At 42.3% G+C, this 18717-nt stretch overlaps 1 protein-coding gene and 2 pseudogenes across 1 annotated transcript in view; 2 read left to right on the top strand and 1 right to left on the bottom strand.

Moving 5' to 3' along the window:
- Positions 1 to 1755: 1755 nt before the first annotated feature.
- On the top strand, positions 1756 to 2600 carry LOC147424309 (histidinol-phosphate aminotransferase, chloroplastic pseudogene; annotated as a pseudogene).
- Positions 2601 to 2697: 97 nt separating this feature from the next.
- On the bottom strand, positions 2698 to 3411 carry LOC147424308 (uncharacterized; annotated as a pseudogene).
- Positions 3412 to 16799: 13388 nt separating this feature from the next.
- Positions 16800 to 18717, top strand: part of LOC147424307 (uncharacterized) — a 57133-nt gene continuing 55215 nt past the window's right edge. Inside the window, exon 1 of the mRNA XM_086500830.1 lies at positions 16800 to 17464. Coding sequence (XP_086356956.1) covers positions 17429 to 17464 — 36 coding nt within the window. The 5' untranslated portion in view covers positions 16800 to 17428. The remainder of the gene's footprint in view (positions 17465 to 18717) is intronic.

Genomic DNA, 18717 nt, shown 5'->3' with positions numbered 1-18717 from the left:
GCTAGGGTTGAGCTTGAGGTGGGAACCCGAGCTAAACTTACCTTTGACCTTAGGCAATCTAGGGCTGAGCTTGAGGTGGGAACCCGACCTAAACTTGCCTTTGACCTTAGGCAAGCTAGGGCTGAGCTTGAGGTGGAAACTCCACCTAAGGTGCTTGTCATGCTTGATGACTAAGGTACTTGAGGTACTTGTCATACTTAATGAGGAAGGTGCTTGAGAAGCTTCCCATGCATGGGAGGTAAGGTGCTTGAGTCAAAAAGAGACCCTACAAACGTAATGAGGAAGGTGCTTGAGAAGCTTCCTATGCATGAAAGTCCCAAAGTTAGGGGAATCTTTGACCTAACCTTCCACTCACCCAAAGGGCACCCCTTTTCTCAAAGGGCACATGGAACACATGTCAGACTCTCTCTAAGCTTAACCACATGGTGTGCTTGAATGCTATTGGTTGGGCTAAAGAGGGGTCCAATGAGCTTCTAGTTCCATCCAACAAAGATTTAGATATTTTCAAGCTCTCTCTGTCTAAGGGGTAAGGAGGACACTTGTCAAAAGACTACCCATGTACTTGACTGCATGCTGCATGTGATTGGCTAGGGGGAGAGGGATCCAATGAGCTCGCAACATGTGGAAAAGTCACAACTTGCCCCAAGCGAGCAAGGGGGGTGCTAGGGGGGTATACACCACACACGCACACTCATTTTGTGGATCCATTCTCACTTGGTGAAAGTTGAGGATGTCCACCTCCTTCTCCAAGCTGGTGAGAAGTGAGAGCCTACACCAACACTCTTGGCTATGGAATACAAATCCAACCAAGAGCCATGCTTCAATGCTTAAGCTTGCCATCTTCTCCATCTTCATTACTATGCTATTATGTATGCTAGCAAGAAGAGTGATGATAAGTGAGGAACTATTTCTTTCTCCTATGGAATGTTTCTTCTTCCTCTTCCCTATCCTCATTCCCCGCTAGCTCTCTTCACCTTCAAAGGTGTTTGAGGCCTTGGGACGAGGCTTGGGATAGTTAATGCTTTCTACAAAGTTTATGTTATGCTTGTGACCTAGGTCACAAGGAACACAAAGATTGTATTGTATCAAGTCTCTCTTGATGGGAGAAACTATAATACAAACGCCTATTGGAGGAGGGACCGGCTCCGTATGAATCCGGTCCTCAACTATTGTCATGTTCTCTAAACTCTCTCTCTCTTGCAAAAGTATTGTTCATGCCAAGTTAACTAACTACCATGTCTATGTTGCTACCATCAAAAATTAAGTTCACCCGCTATGCTCACAAAGTAATCTCACAAAAGTGCTTCATTTAATTTCCTAATTCCGCCACTCTCAAAATTCATAGGCCATTTCCATTACAGTGGACTCCCCACTGCAACTCTCATCACCACAATTGTGGAGCATCGAGGGTCACTCGCTAACCACACATATTCTATAGCACATGTAACTTTGGTCCCATAGGTCATATTGACCTCTAAGGACGATAATAAAATCTGGGGGGGGGGAAGAGAGAGAGATGCTTGCTTCAAAGTTGAAGCTCCAAGCCCCCCTCAACTTATATTTGCATGGGTCATCTTCATGGTTGACGCTCCTTGTTGTGGATCGAGAGCCTTGTTGTGGATCGATTGTGAATCCCTGAAGGCAGGTAGCTTCAACGTAAGTGTTTGCAGCTATTGCTGTAGTCTTTAGGGATGGAAGTGCTAGAGTCAAGACGCCTCATATACTTTCAAGTCTCAGCCAAAGTTGGGCAAGGTCATGGCCATGAGAGTTTCTGTACAACTTTACAATCGGGCATCCTCTTTAGCAAGCACTCTCCTTGCTCTGCACAACGGCTTTTCTTTTCCCGCTACAACCACTGCTGCAACTCCATCTTCTCTACGGAGTAGTGAGGCCTTCATTCATCCTCATCTTTATCAAGTTTCTCCTTTCATGCCAATTTTTCCTTTCAAGATTCTGCCTGGGAAGGCTACCTAAAGATATTGTGAAACTTGATGCAAATGAGAATCCATATGGGCCACCGCTAGAAAGTCAAGGTATTTAAGATTTTTTATTGCAAAGAACTCGGGACTAGAGGTAGATCATATCTTGGTTGGATGTGCGACAAATGAACTCATTGATCTGATAATGTGATGCACACTAGAACATGGGGTGAGGCCATCAAAAATTGACAACCTACATTTACTATGCATGTATTTGATGCGGAGTGAATGGAGTAAAAGACTCAAAGTTATCACAGTCCCTTGCTAATTGGATTTTAGCCTAGATGGTGATGGTAACAGGAATGCTATCAAGAGCATCATCCAAAGGTAATCTTCTTGACATCTCATAATAATCCAAATGGCAGCTTAATAGGAGAAGAAAATCTCTCAGAGATTTTTAAGATTCCCATTTTGGTTGTTTTGGATGAAGCTTACATAGAGTTTGCAAGGGAATCTTCAAGATTAACAAGGGTGAAAAAGCATAAAAACCTTATTGTGCTTTGAACTTTTAGCAAATGTGTATGTTTAGCAGGTTTGTGGGTTGTTGGCTATGGGGATTCACCCTCACCATTATCAAATACTTATGATGGAATAATGAGAGAGAGGGAGATAGATAGATAGATAGATAGATAGATAGAGAGAGAGAGAGAGAGAGAGAGATAGATAGATAGATTCAATTATCGTCCACGGAGGTCAGATATGACCCATGGGACCAAAAACAAACATTACAACGGTGACGTTTGTAGCAGATCGCACTGAATACATATCAGTTAAGGATTGAGGGTCCATTGGAAAGATGAAAAATGAAAAGGACAAAAACCTAAGAGGGATCAGCTGTGGGGAGAGCTGATTTGGGTTTTCGAAACTCCTGGATGATGGCTTTACCACCTCGGTAGACTGCCCATTTTCCTTGTTTGCGGGCTTCATGTACCTTCTTGAGCTCTTCACGTTTGCGTTTGAGTTGTAGCGGGGTGAGTTCTTCTGCGATCCACAACTTGGTGTCCTTGAGAAGACGTGATTGTTGGAGAAGCTTGAGCCGACATTCCCTACTTTCGAATTCAAGGATGGCATGTCCACTTGGTATAGGTAGGTCAGGGCCTCTCCAAGTGATACGACTTATTGCATTGTGGCCGACCTTGATCGGCTTGAGAGTTTCGTTGAGGAAGTTGATGCGTTCCGAGAAGTCGAGCTCGGTTGTTTCCCATGCTTGAGGTAGCCCACCAATGCGGATCTTGAGGGTATTTTCTGCTTGGAGTCGTTGTTCTCGAAGCTCTACTGTCACACATGTCTTCACCTTCGCAAGGGTTGCCGAGTGGGTTTCGATGGCCTTGGCTTCGACTTCTTTCACTTTATTGGTGGCGAGATCGACCATGGAATCAAATCACGCCTCAAGCTTGCAAAGGCGAGCTTTGAGGTCACGATTTTCTTCCATGACGCGATCAAGATCTGCTTGAAGGCGTTCGATTCGGTCAAATTTTCTTAGCGCTGCTAGGACAGCAGCAAAGCTTGGTCGTGTTTTCACAAAGCTCTTCGGAGTGTTGGCTTTGGAGAGAGAGAAGGGGGGGGGGGGGGGAGAGAGGGGGGACTCAATAGAGAGAGAGAGAGAGAGAGAGAGAGAGAGAGAGAGAGAGAGAGAGAGAGAGAGAGAGAGAGAGAGAGAGAGAGAGAGAGAATAGATAGAGGGAGAGAGAAGAGAGAGACAGAGGAGAGACAGATATAGATTGAGGTGGACAGAGAAGAGAGATAGAGAGAAGAGTATGTAGTGAATATTTCTTGCTAAAAATGGTAATTAAAGCAGTAACCAAAAAAAGCTCGCTACAAAGCTTGTATGGAGTTATCTTTTCTTGCTCACTCCAAAAAGCTATAGCAATAACCAAAAAATACTCGCTCCAATTCTCTCTCCAAACCTCTACTCATTCATTATATGTATGAAAGAACAAAGTAGAAATGGTGGTGATATGTATCTATGTGGATGACTTGATTGTTGGAGGTGATAATGTGGCTTAAGTAGAGGGTGTACACACTGATTTGCAATGCACTTAGATTAGAATTTGAAGTTGGGGAATGATTCAGGTCAAGTGCTTGAGAATGCTACCATGTACAAGAAGATGGTTGGTAGCTTTATCCAGTTAATTATCTCATGTCCAAACTAGAGCTACTACACAATTGGATTGGTGAGTTGATTTATGCAGTCTCCAAGAAAGCAACGCTTGAATGCAGTGAGGTGCAATTTATGCACTCTCCAAGAAGCAACACTTGGATGCAGTGAGGTGCACATTGCACTATGTGAGTGCTACTTTGGATCATGCACTCTTTTATAGGGCTGCTGCTGATTTGCATCTCTATGGTTTCACTAATGTGAATTGGGTTGGTAGCACATATAATCATAGGTCTACCAACAGATTCATGTTTTCACTTTGGAGTGCTGCTACCACATGGAGTAGCAAGAAGCAATATACAATTGCTCTATCAAGTATAGAGACAAAGAACAGGGGTGCTGCAATGGTAGCATGGTTGGGATTGCTACTTTAGGAGCTTGGAGCGCACGTATAGAGGCAAGTTGTCATCTACTATGACAACCTTAGTAGAATATAGTTGGCCCAGAACCAAGTGTTTCATGCAAGGATGAAGCACATTGAGGTGCATTACTACTTCATATGAGAGAGGGTGGGTCTTGGCAAGCAACATTGACCTTGAGTATGTGGCGACTAATAAGTAGGTTACAAATATCTTCACGAAGGCCCTTGGCTTGACAAAGTTCTGGCAGTTTCAAGTGATGCTTGGCATAAAGAGATGGTATTGCGCTTGAGGGGGAGTGTGGATACGCATATTTTCACTAATGATACTATAGCTGGACTACATAGACCATTGCAATAGTTTCTCCTTATGTTGTACTTTTCATTTCATGCTTTATAGATTTCTTATCTTGAGTTAATGAAGAAGGATAAGTAGAAGGTTTTTCCTCCATATATGTGTGTGTGAGTGCTTACAAGAGCTCAAGCTCTCTCCTCCTCTATCTCTTAAAACCTCTCTCTTCCAAATGTGCTTCTCTCCGTAGATGGTCTTCAATAATCATGTTAGGGTTCCTTTCTGAGGATTTATTCACCTTCTCTATTTCAGTAGCAGTATTGAGTGGGGTAGAGATAGGTATATCCTCAGAAGGTGGGGGAGTGGCTTGTCTAGGAGGGAGTGCAAGTCCTACATCTTCTTTCTAGGCCTTTCTTCTCTCTTCTTCTTCTTCAAGCCTTTTAGTAGCCTCCCTAGCTGATATTTCCTCCACTATTACTTTCAAAAATTCCTCATCCCTTTTGATTTGAGCCTTTTTTTGTTCTTCCACTTCAACTCTTTCTTGTTTGCAAAGCTCTTCGTCTGCTTGCACCGTTTGTTGAGATTTTCCTTTTTCTTCTCTACAAGCTCTATTTTGGGCCTCAGTTTTTTCTTCTTTAGGCTTTTGTTTGGCTATAGCTCTACTTGTGGTTGCTTTGCAGGTCCAAATCATGGTGGCTTTTAGAACTTTGGTGGATTCATTACCTTCTTTCCCTACTTGAAGCCTCTTTGTTCTTTTCTGACTCTTCATCACTAGAGTCCCGTACATCTTTAGTTTTCTTGAGTAGAGGTTTTGAGCAAGTTTAAGAGGGAGCTTTTTCTAGAAATCTCTCTACCAACCAAATCTAATAAAAAAGCTCTCTCTCAAAGATCTCTCCAAAACGTTCGCTCCAAATAAGTATAAAAAAAACCTCCCTAATTTTATTTGTTTCAAAGCCTTCTCCCTCCGTCTCTCAGTCTCTATGTACCAGTACCTCTCTCTCTTTGTGTCTCCTATCCCTCTCTATAGCTATACAACTCTCACACTATCTCTCTCTCTCTCTCTCTCTCTCTCTCTCTCTCTCTCTCTCTCTCTCATTTTGATCAATATGTCTAAATTCAAGAAATTTTAACCATTCTAAAGCAATCTTGCAAGAGAAACTTTTCATTCAATTACAAATAAGGCCTACATGGGCTTACAAGGAGTTCATAGATAAAATATGCTCGGGCTCAAATAAACATTCTCTCTCTCTCTCTCTCTCTCTCTCTCTCTCTCTCTCTCTCTCTCTCTCTCTCTCTCTCTCTCTCTCTCTCTCTCTCTCAGCCCTCTCTCTTGCTTTTTCTCTCTCTTGCAAGAACAACTTTTCATTCAATTACAAATAAGGCCCGCATGGGCTTATAAGGAATTGATAGGTTAAATATGCTCGGGCTGACGTAAACATGCTAGCTCTCTCTCTCTCTCTCTCTCTCTCTCTCTCTCTCTCTCTCTCTCTCTCTCTCTCTCTCTCTCTCTCTCTCTCTCTCTCTCGCGCCACACTAGTGGGTGCTAAGCGCCCACTAGAGTGGTGCAAGGGGGGAGAGAGAGAGGGTGAGAGAGGAAGAGAAAGCGAGAGAGAATGGGATCTAGAGAGAGAAAAATGTAGTATTTATAATTTTTAACCCTCACTTTCTCTCTCTAGCACTCTCTCTCTCTCATCCTTTTGTAGAGTGTGCGTGCAGTGCGCGAAGCGTGCATGGGAGAGAGGTGAGTGCAACTGTGAGAGGGTGAGGTGCAAGGGAGACAATATGTGGTGGAGCTCTCAGAGGCAATACCCTCTAGCCCCTTATTCTCTATATGTACATAGGAATAAGATGAGGGTTAGTGTGAGTGGTCAGTGTCAGTGGACGACCGGGCACTGGGCACCCAGCCCGGGGTGAGGCACATCGCCTTTACCCCAACACCTTCCTCTTCCTCTCTCTCTCTCTCTCTCTCTCTCTCTCTCTCTCTCTCTCTCTCTCTCTCTCCTACCTTGCACTAGTGCAAGGTAGGAGAGAGAGAGAGAGAGAGAGAGAGAGAGAGAGAGAGAGAGAGAGAGAGAGAGAGAGATAGAGAGGGCTTGATAGAGAGAGAGGTAATGTCTTTAAATTTTGGATATACTAAAATGCATTCAAATATTTTCTTTTTAGCACACAGACACTCTCTCTCTCTCTCTCAACCCCCATCTGTGTGTGTGTGTGTGTGTGACCCTCCCTCTCTCGCTAGCACTCTCTCTTTCTCTCTCACCCTTCCTCTCTATCTCTCCTTCCAATGTAAGGAGAGATAGAGAGGAAGTGTGTGTGTGTGTGTGTGTGTGTGTGTGTGTGTGTGTGTGTGTGTGTGTGTGTGAGAGAGAGAGAGAGAGAGAGAGAGAGAGAGAGAGAGAGAGATAGATAGATAGATTTTATTATCATCCTCGAAGGTCAAATATGACCTATGGGACCAAAGCTACATGTGTGTGGCTGATGAGTGACTCTCAATGCTCCAAAATTGTGGTGATGAGAGTCACAATGGAGAGCCCACACTGCGGTTGGGAGAGGAAAGTGTATAGGTCTATGTCATGGCTAAAAATGTGAGGGAAGCAAGTTCATATGTGACCAAAAGCTAAGCACTCTAGTAGTGTGTGCTACTCAATATCTTGAACTTGGAGTGAGCATAATGTGAACAATTGATCTGACTCTTCTCCATTGCAGCAAAACCCTGTCTCGCATCGAAGGTGGTGGAAGCTAAGCCGAATGGCTACAATAGTGCATATCATTGACAAGAGGATAGGCTCAAGCATGTAAGGGCGAGTACGGTTTCCTCTTTCAGCAAAGAACATGGTTTTGTAGTTGGGGGCAATATGGGTGGCGTAATGTATGAAGCATGACCCACCAAATTCCTCCCAAGTTGTAATACATTAGTGTTGTAGAAAAGCTTGATTCACTTGAGAGTCGATTGAGGCATCATGTAGCAAGTGTAATGCCTCCCATCTCCCAAACCATTTCTTTATGTATTGCATCCATCCCTTGCTCAAGGTCTTGCTTTTATGCGTCTTTTGAACTTTTTGCTTGCTTCTCATGCAATTGTAGGAAGTCAATGTGAAGGGTTTTGACGCATCTTTATCATGTACTCCACAACCCTTTCCATGATTATAACCTCGATTGGAAGAGATCCCGACTCAAGAAGTAGGAGCATATATGGTGTTTGTGTCTTAACTTGGAGAAAGTTTGTAAGAAAACGCTTTTGGGCATTCTCAAACTCTTTCCAAGTAGACTTTGAGATGCTCCTGTCCCACACTTTAACTCCATAAAGAAGAACCGATGTCACCAATGTGTCAAAAAGGTACTTCTTGAGATCTTTCTTTTATGCGTCTTTTGAACTTTTTTGCTTGCTTCCCATGCAATTGCAGGAAGTCAGTGTGAGAGGTTTTTACGCATCTTTATCATGTATGCCACAACCCTTTCCATGCCTATAACCTAAATTGGAAGAGATCCCGACTCAAGAAGAAGGAACATATATGTTTTTTGTGTCTTAACTTGGAGAAAGTTTGTAAGAAACGCTTTTGGACATTCTCAAACTCTTTCCAAGTAGACTTTGAGATGCTCTTGCCCCACACTTCAACTCCATAAAGAAGAACCCATGTCACCAATGTGTCAAAAAGGCACTTCTTGAGAACCCAGCACTTGATGTTTCTCGCATTACACATGTTCTCAAATGCATAGTACACTCCCTTTCCCAGTTATAAACAATGCATAGAGCATTCATGCCACTTGTGATTGGACGGAACCTCAAGGCCAAGGTACTTAAGGCTCTCAACATCCTCAAGTGTCTCATTGTTGTACACAATGCATGGCTTCCCCTTATGGTTGGTTTTCACAAGCATAACCAAAACACAATCAACCCACTATGCAAGCAAAAGTTCTCAAGGACTAACCATAAGCTTTTGTGCATCCTCTAAAGTGTGTGCTAAAACCACTATATCATCTGCATACAACAAAGCATGATTATCTCATTGCAAATAGTGACCTCTTCAATGCCTCCTTCTTGCATAAATTCAAGTACCATTTGTTCCAATTGATCGATGCGTAGACAAAAGAGAGTTGGTGACAACGGACATCCTTGTTTAACCCCAATGCTTGCAAAAATTTCTTAAATTCCTCTACCCATGCACAATTGACACATCACCTTCTCATAGATTTGATAAACTGCAAGCATAAACTTACTTGGCACTTGGAGTTCTTCCATCCCTCTCCACAAATTATTACGTGGAATCATATCAAAGGCTTTCTTTTATTTCTACCGAATTTCCTACATGAAATCACAAAGAGTGACAAGATGATCAATAGTGTTATGGCGTCAACAAAAACCCACTTGTCCTTTTGCACACTTGCCATTCTCTTCAGCCCAATCACTCAATTTTATCTCCAATACGTACCCAAACAACTTTGCCATAAGAGACCCAATCATTATAGTCGGATAGTTTTTTACATTCTTCACGTACCCTCCTTTATGCAAAGGCTTGACCCAATTAGTACTCCAATCATAAGGCATACCATGCTAAAGTGCAAGGTGAACAATATTACACATAGACTCATATGTAAAATCTCCCATCCATTTAATCATTTCCAGCTTGATACCTTGAAGATCTCCTACTTTTGGCCAAGTTTTTGAGCCCACCACATACATCCTCAATAGTGAAAAAAGAGGACCTACATGGGAGTAAACTATAAAATGGCATTCTTCTAGCATTTGGTTGCTCATATAGTTGCCTACAATGTGTGTACATACCCACAAGATTCAAGTTACCAAAACTCTCAACTCGTTTGTCCCTCAAGTTTCTTCAAAATCTTCCACATGCATGTGCCTTTTCTTGGACTTGAAAAAATTGTTGCTTTACTTTCCATCTTCTTTTCTTCTTTTGAATCAATGCCTTGTATGTATGTGAATGACTTTGATAGTTAGCTTTGTCCACAGTTGCATCAAGCTTTATCAAGGACTTTCAAGCATCTTGACATTCTTTATCGAATCATCTTTCGCTTGATCTATCTTTGTTGATACCATGGACATGCTTTATGGCAAAGGATTCTTCGGCACAAGAACAAATAACTTTCTTGAAAGCTTCCCATATTGAAGCTTTGTCATCCATAAATTTTGCTCAACCATTTCAATGTACATAAGACATTTGAATCTCATTTTATAAATAGTACCTTTCCCTCTCCCTCACTTTTCTCTCTCTAGCTCTCCCTTTGTCTCTCTCTCAACCCATCTCTCTCTCTCTCTCTCTCTCTCTCTCTCTCTCTCTTCCCTCCCCCCCTTTAGCTACAATAGTGGGCACTTCCTCTCACTATTGTAGCTAAAGGGGAGAGAGAGAGAGAGAGAGGGAGAGAGGGAGCGTGAGAGAAGGAGAGAGTGATAGAGAGAGAGAGTGAAAGATCTAGAGAGAGAGATAAAGGTAATATTTATAATTTTAACATTTTTAATCATTTACCAATGTTAGCCCCCACTCTCTCTCTCTCTCTCTGAGAGATGGAGAGAGAAAGAGAGGTGAGATAGAGGGGAGATAGAGAGATAAAGAATGTTTTTTAAGCACTTTTTTCTAGTGATAACTATACCTCCCAGTAACTCTTCCTATTGGCTTTACTTTATTGCCTCTCTTCCATTTTGCTTCTCTCTGTCACCTTATATCTTTCCCTTTCAATATCTCTAAGTTCTCTCTCTCTCTCTCTCTCTCTCTCTCTCTCTCTCACACACACACACACACACACACACACACACTTCTCTCTTCTTCCCCAACTCCCCTTCCCCTTATCTTCTCTCTCACCCACTATAGTAGCTTAAGGTGAGAGAAATAGAGGGTTGAGAGATAGAGAGAAAGTGAACAATGAAGCCAACTTGTCATTTGTAAAAGAGGTGCTTGTAGGGAAGGAGAGAAGGATATAGACATTTTTCCTTTATAATTGATAGCAAAAAATGACCTCAATATATCACTTTCCCTCCCTAATCCTCCCTGTTAGCAGTCAAACCAGATAAGTGCCCTTCAAGTCGACCCCTTCTTTCATGAGCCTAGATTTTTGATGTATTCCCATTCTTTTTTCGAAAGCCCATTTTTGATCATCTCTGATTAAAAGATGGAAAAGCTTTGAGAAGTTGAGTTATAAAGTCTGTAATGAGTTTGAGTCATGTATGGCCGGCCACTGGCCAAGAGAGCCCTGGTATAAAGCCTAAATTATAAAGTGACATTATGATCATTATCAAGTTTTGAAGAGTTTCAAGCGTACGCCTAAGAGTGGCTTGTTTTCTACAACTTGTAATCCTCATATCTTGAGCTCTCGTAATGACATTTTAATTTTGAAACTTGCAATGTGTCCTTTGTTCAATACTCTTTCATTCAAGTATGCTCATTGTCGATTCTACTGTGATTTTTGACTACGCATTAGTAGGCTAAGTCTAGTGATCTGAGTGCATTAATGAGTGTTTTTTGACATTTCAACTATAAGAGGGTTCCTAGACCCTAGGGTGACCGTTTTGATGGGTTCTGTTGCAGTTTTTGAGACCTAAATTATGATGAATCATGATTTTGGTACATCCTCAAAATGTGACCAAACCTAGTAGGATAGTGCCCCTAAGTGTCCTTGACCTCCTCCTAAGGTTTTGTAGCATGTGGACTCCGTTCGAGTGCAGAAATGGGTTGATGACGGAGTGCAGTGGCATAGGACATAGGTAAATTTCCAGAACTGAGAGCGAGAGATTTGCATGTGTTACAGATAGAGTTATTTCGTCGGTTCACTTCTCGAGATTGACACCCTCAAAGGGTCTCCATGCCCCCTCTGAGTCACTTCCTCGAGTATTGACATTATGTTAGTGCCGAAAAGCTATGCTATAGACGTCTATCATGGCGACCGACTAACATTGGCGCCGCTACCGAGGATAGTGATCCTTAGGTGGTGACTGACCGACTCGTAGATTTTACTTAGAAAATTTGATTTTGATTTCCACTACATTTACACTTTAGCTATCAGCAGCTAAACATGGGGTTTAGTGCTTGGTTGAGTCGAGGACTCATTGGATCTACTCTCGAGAGGTAAGAGGGTTGTGAGTGAGATAGCCAAAAGCATTTCATTCACCGCTTTTCTCATTACTTTTAGAGTGTTGTACCATTTTTCATTTCAACTTCAAATTGTATCGTTTTGTTTTTTTTCTTTCATGTTTCATTTCAGTACTTAGAAACTATCACCATCAAATTTGTGCAGGAAGATCAAGAAAAACTGTCAAAAACCATATATACTCAGTAACCAATATTTCAAAACATGTGAATGTCAAGAATGCCTTGCTGAAGTTGAGTGGGATAGAAGCCTAGAAGGACCAAACTACGGGTCTGGAAACCCAAACAGAGCAGAAGGCACTAGTCACCCAAGGAACAAAGCGGGACCTGGAGAAATACGTTGCCAGAACATTAGAACCAACAACCAAGAAGCAAAAGCTCATTAATAAATTTTGGGATCGACTAAGTGCTAAGGCAAAGAAACCAATACCTACTATAATTGAGAAGAATTTCAAACCAACTATCGTCAAAGCAGTGGGCACTTCAACTTCCACAACCATTTTATTGCCTGGACATCTCTAGAGATAGCTATCAAGCTGCAAAAGAGCCCAAATCAGACGACGAAGAATCAAGATGAAGCAAGCTGGCACATCTGTACAAGCTAATGGTGTAAACAGACAAGGTACTACGATCACCACTACTCTGGTATAAAGACTTCAAGATAGGCTACATGCCTTACAAAAGAATAGGATAATGTCATGGGAAGCGGGACACAAAGACAATCAAATAGCTCCAATAACGTGCATAACAATTAAAGCTCCAGAATTCCACTCTAACCATTGAGAAATGGCGACTGACTAAGGATATGGTTGCACAAAAGTTTTTGATACCAAGACCTAGCATGCCCTGACACCATATGAAGTAGAGATGCTTACACATCGACTGGAGCAACTGGAGTAGGAAGCGAGCTACAGACTTATTGAGAAAGAGAACGTTGTTTTCAGTTCTCCTCGAGGTCAAGTTCAACCAGGAGTTCTTCAGATGCCACCCTAGGAAGCACCAAAGGCCACACTAAAGAAAGCTCCAAATACACAAAGACCCAAGCGCAAACGTTGACATTGGATGAGAGTCCGGAATTTTGAAAATACGCCAAATTCAAGAAAGGGGAGGAGGATGTAGATACCAGGAACCGGCTCTCTAGAAGCGATGAATACACAATGAAATGATCAGTAGCTCTAATAATTACTAGTCAATAATCATACTATTGGATAGTCAATTTGAACCCAACATGGGCACCTATAAATAGGACACGCTCCTTTCATTTTAGGGTGTTTCTGTCACTCTACCTTCTATTAGTAGGTCTTGAGCAGAGCTCTATTGTATTCATAAGCCTTTGAAACTCTTGTACATTCTTATAATCGAAACTCAATGCATTATCATTTGTACTTCTAACTCAACTATTTGAATATCTCAGTTCCAATTGTCTATCATATGATTCTATTCTTTCAGTTTAGTCTAGTTTTCTTTCTGGTTTTTTGTCTTGTCATCTAAAGTTTGATTCTATTCATGCCATCTGATCTGATATACAGCATCTAGATTTGAAGTTCTAACCTGGAATATATGCCAAGTGACCAACTCATTCCACTATGTTAGCTTATCAGACAAAAATCATACAATGTTGTCCATGTCCATCTAGTATCATGAATGAACAACAAAGAAAACTACTACGGGCTCCAAAAAGGTAGGCTAACATGCTATATGTGTACAATATGCTCTCTATGAAAGTAATTACTTGCATCTTGAGGATATGCTAGGTAAGGAATAAATACATGGGAGAGGGTGAAATGGCAGCTCTAAATAGAACTAAGCAAGGGATCCACTGATGCCTCTTCTCTCGCTGTGTGATGCATCTGCTAGTATAAATCTGTATAGCCCATCAAAGAGTCCAATGTTGATGATGTGGGCCAACCAAGCGTAGTTTTCAATGGGCCCAAGCCTCCAATGCTTCTATTCTTGATTTGCTTTTATGTGTGCTAATTATTTGCTAAAATTAAATGTATAATTAAGACCTACACTTATTGCCTATTATTTTTGCATTGGAATAAAATTAATGGTTCATGTTGATTGCTGAATCATATGTGTAGCTTAATGTCCAACAAGAGTGCATATGTGTATAAAGATCAATGTGTGTGTAATGCAAGAAAAAGAAAAAAAAACTTCCATAAAATTCAAGTGTGTGCGCACCTAATTTTGAGTGTGTGCATGCATAGAAATTGAGGAAATTGATAACATGTGAGTGTGCAATCATGTGATTGATGTGAATGTTAGACAATTCCAATCTTGGAAGCTAGCTATGGTACACGTCTTGGGTAAACAAGAGCAAGGGGCACCTCTATTGCAATGTCTCCCAATAGCACTCAAGACACAAGATCAACACCACATATGGCATCGAAAGAACCCCAACAAAACTTCAAGTAAAAAAGAAGCAATCCCTTGGGAATTTACAAGCACACTTCCATCCAAAAGACCACCATGGAAACTAGGAAGCACCTGCCTTGCCATGGATTTATAGGACACAGTAACCAATGCACTTAAAGAACATAGCTTCCTTCGTAGAGAATGGGTGATGGATTTAAGAGGGTGTTGGGCTTTGGAATGTAGAGGTTAGAGGCTCAATGGAAAGCTCTTGAGCAACACTTCTTCCACACACAAGTCACACTTCAAATGATGTCTTTCACAAAGAGTAATTGGATAATTAAAAATTCAAAATGTAGACTAAATGCAAGGGCTAAATAAAATGAAGATGATTAGTCAATTAATTGGGTAAGGAGAGGGACAATCTCGATGGCGGTGGCTCTAGTAAATTAATTTTTCTCACTATTTGCCTTGTTTATCTAGCTTGTCATTGTTGGGGGTGCTCCTACATACTAGCTATAAGATTGTCACGATTGCGCATCTCTAGTAGGAAGAGGCCTAGGCATTATTTATTCTCAAATCGCATGATGCAATTGATCAATCTAAGTGGCGATGGGATCATAAATATCTTCTCAAGGCATGATAGCTACCACTAATCTACTTGATAGGAACATACAATATGATTGGCTTTGCCACTACATTAAATTCACTTCTAGAAAGGCTTTTGCAAGTACCTGGGTGGGTTATGCTTTTGTTTGAGAGGCTTGGTTGTATGGTACACATAGCTTTACATTTGGTTTGGTAATTGATGGTATGCAGGAAGGATTGTGCAAGGACTTATAAACATGTTTAAGAGACTTGGTATGTTGTTACATATATATTGCTCCATAATATTGGCTCCATACTAATGTTGGTATTTTTTGAAGATCGTAGGCACATACTCGTTCTACTCCATCATTATTTAGGCAGAAGCTTGGAAGTTTCGTCTTCGAAGATTGAAACACTTTGCACATGTTTCCAAAATAGGGACATGTAGCATGCGCGGCTTGAGCTCCCGACATACTAGAACAACTCATCGAAAGAGCTTGCGTGATTCCACGAGATCAATTTACCTCATAGAAAAAAGATTTGCCGCCTTATCTCCCTTCCGTCACGCACACTACACTGCCAACTTGCGCGTTGGTCCGCCATGCCCCTCCCTCGCGTGATGCCTGCACCCGCCCTTAATGGCCTCCTCGTACCTACACCCCTTGCCGGTTGCATCATCGCCCTGTGGCCCCTCCTTTCTTTTCCCATTTTGAACCAAAACAAGGGATCTTGCAAGATATACTCATGTTCCACGACTTTTCATAGTGGCTCATTTCCCACATTACATCCAAGATTCTATTTTCTTAAGGCTAGGTGGCTACGATGCTGTTAAAAAAAGAAGAAGAAGCTGCCTCGTCCCGCCTAGTGCTTGCAGGGGGTCTAAATCTTCGCTGCGCTGTGAAAAGTAGGTTCCATCGAGCATCCACAACACTTACAGGACTTCGGTGTTGCGCTACAAGAGCTATAAAGAAGTAGAAAATGCTCATTATTTGTAGAGCATGCTTCTTGTCCAGCAAGTCAAGACGCCTTTTAGCGGGTTGCAAAGGGAAAATTGGTTTAAAAAAGAAGAAACGCTACCTACTGGTGGCTTCTCAAGTTTATTGGAGAGAATCTAATAAGATCCCTTTCCTAGCCAGTCGATATGAAGTAAAATCCCCACCAAAATCAACATACAGTGCGGCAAAATCGAACGTGGGAGCTGGACGATCCCAAAGAACATTTCGCCTAAGCCATGCGGTCGAGCATCAAGGTTATCAGTAGGTCTCCCCAATTTCAAAAAAATAAAAAACCTTTAGAAATATCTACGCGATAAAAAGTGAAAGGTGATAGTGTAAAAGATGAAAAGCCTCATGGCATTGGAAGGTCAAAAATCTTTTGTTCCCTTCTCATATAAAGAGAGGGTATTTGGAATGTAACCAACTTCTCTTTTAGCGTTTATTTCTCCTCCTAATCTTGATCTTTTAACTTGTTGACTTCCTCATAAATTCCAAGAAAGAAATTTATCAAGATTCAAAGGAATCTAAAGAGAAATACTGTAATATTTTTGCGGTCGATCAATAACCAAGCACCCAATCTTTAAAAAAAAATAATGAAGGCCCCCCCTTTCTCTGTCGTGCGCTCGCTTCCCAGCCTGCTGCTCATGCCACCCCCTCCTCCGGTGTTTACGACTGTTTGTGACTCCGGCTCAGCTGTCAGCAACTGACCATGCGCCATCGCCTGCGCCAAGCCTTGCCCCCTCCCTCCTCCTACCTCGCATGCCCGACTATTCTTCTGGTATTCGACTTTCGGTTTGAAGGTATCTCGGGTAGATACCCACTAATAAAACAATTTGCAAAATATGAGATCCTCGGATTCCTTAGAACTGAACTCCTTCACACTAACCCTCTAAAAAGGTACATACGATTCGAACGTGCACCGAGGGCAAAAATAAACCCCAACCAGTGCACTGTAAACCACAAGGGAAACTGCTCTCGTGCGATGATAGACGTTCGAAGTTTGCTTTAAAAAGAATCTTTTCGGCCTCGTATTCGCCTTCTGCACGTCTTGGGCTATGCACGCAGTCCCTTCTTCGCCTGAGCCGGGTTGGCTCTGCAAGATGGTGTCCATCCCCTCCTCCTGCCATGCCGGGTCCGTCGCTGGCTGACTCAATCGCTACACGCTCCCTCTCCTTTTTCCTTCCTCGTTCACTCAGCTAAGGGATCTTCCCCGATTCGTGCTAATAAGAGATTAAAAAGGATTGGGTACCCCCTACGTGTCATCGCCACTCCATGAACTGCCTTTAATTAGGCCTGTAATGCAGGTTTGTGCGCATCGTTTGCAACAACTACAGGAGATGGTGAGACCATGAGACCATGATCATTGCACTTACAGTGCGTGAAAGCCCAAAGTGCTGCAACTCCTCCAAGCGCTTGGCGGGACACAACTCTCCTCTAGCACTCGCGCGCGGATCTGCAGCCTCCTGCCGGAGTTTAAACTTCACGCCTTGAAACATCAACTAGATGTTGGGATTGTAGAGAGTTACGACTTGACGATCGCAGGCTCACTGCGACATGCAACATCGTGCACCGAAATGATCCGGGCAGGCTCATTTAGGCTCAGCAAATGTTGGGTGGACTTCATCGCCTCCTATCGTCTCGGGTATTCTTTTTCTACTTGTTTTTCTTGGTGTTACATGTCGAGAAACTGAAAGCTGTCATGGGCTCTTGGTTTCTAAAAGTGAATGCCATGTCCTGATAAACAATGGTTCTATTGTCTTGTGGATGAGTACTTCCGGTCATGTGTCTGTAGGTAAACTTGGGCCTATCCTGGAATCACCTAGGTGTGATGCATACTCTTGTACTAATACATACATCTGAGTCTCATAAAGCATTCACTTGATGTTTGAAATTTCTGAACATAGGATTTCGATGTCGAGAGTGCATACACAGAGTCGCACTTGTTCTCGGACTTTTTCCAACCGGCAGTGATACTTGAAGAGATCAATCAATAAACAAATACCCAACTGGGGTACTGACAGGGGCTACTCACTTGTGTAGAGGGCTATCTTGCTCCAACATTTTCTGGCTCTAACTTCACTCGCTTGTGTCTGTTCAGTAAGTTCAGATATGTTTCAAGTTGTATTTTAAGACGTAAAGTGATTCAAGTGTGTAGAGATCAATAGTTCATCATTTTTCTTCCGATCACTCTCTGGAAGTTGATACAGTGGTATCAAAGCTCAACTGCTTCCTTGTCCTTTGCAAATCGAAGCACGACCCTTCGGTGAAGTGCCATGGCATCAGAGGCAGAAAGACATTGCTGAAGGATCTCCTCGAGTGCTGGAGATGCTTGTGTCAGTCCTGTGGGTGACTACCACGGTCTTATACCTTACACTTTCCTTCAAAGGTGAATCTGGGCTTATCCTGGATTCATCTAGGTATATGCTTGTCTCAGTCCTTTTGTTTTATGACAATCGGAGGAAGCCCATACTCAGTATCTGGTTTGGCAACTTCTTTGCTTGGTCGAACAACACCACCACCATTCCTTTGATGATGACTGAGTGGTAGTGAGTCTCTTAACTAGTATTTGACGAGCATCTTGTTAAGAGTTTCACTCAATCCTGGTAGTGGCTTTGATATCTCTCAGGAGTCGATTAAGGAGTGGGTTGTTTTGTGCCCGTGTCTGGCCAGCCATATGTGGCGTAGACGTACCTTTGCTGGTGGTACGAGCCATGTATGTGCCTTCCCTAGAGGCTAGCTTGAGGTAGAACCCACATGCCTAGGACTTACAGGACCACATAACTAGGTTTTTATGTGGGGTAGACGTACCTTTGCTGGTGGTACCAGCCATGTATGTGCCTAGGACTTACAGGACCCACATGCCTAGGACTTACAGAACCCACATGCCTAGGACTT

The sequence above is a fragment of the Adiantum capillus-veneris genome, chromosome 25 (genome assembly GCF_014529385.1).
Source record: "Adiantum capillus-veneris isolate H3 chromosome 25, ASM1452938v2, whole genome shotgun sequence".
Classification (NCBI taxonomy): domain Eukaryota; kingdom Viridiplantae; phylum Streptophyta; class Polypodiopsida; order Polypodiales; family Pteridaceae; genus Adiantum; species Adiantum capillus-veneris.
This window is presented reverse-complemented; position numbering and strand designations above follow the sequence as displayed.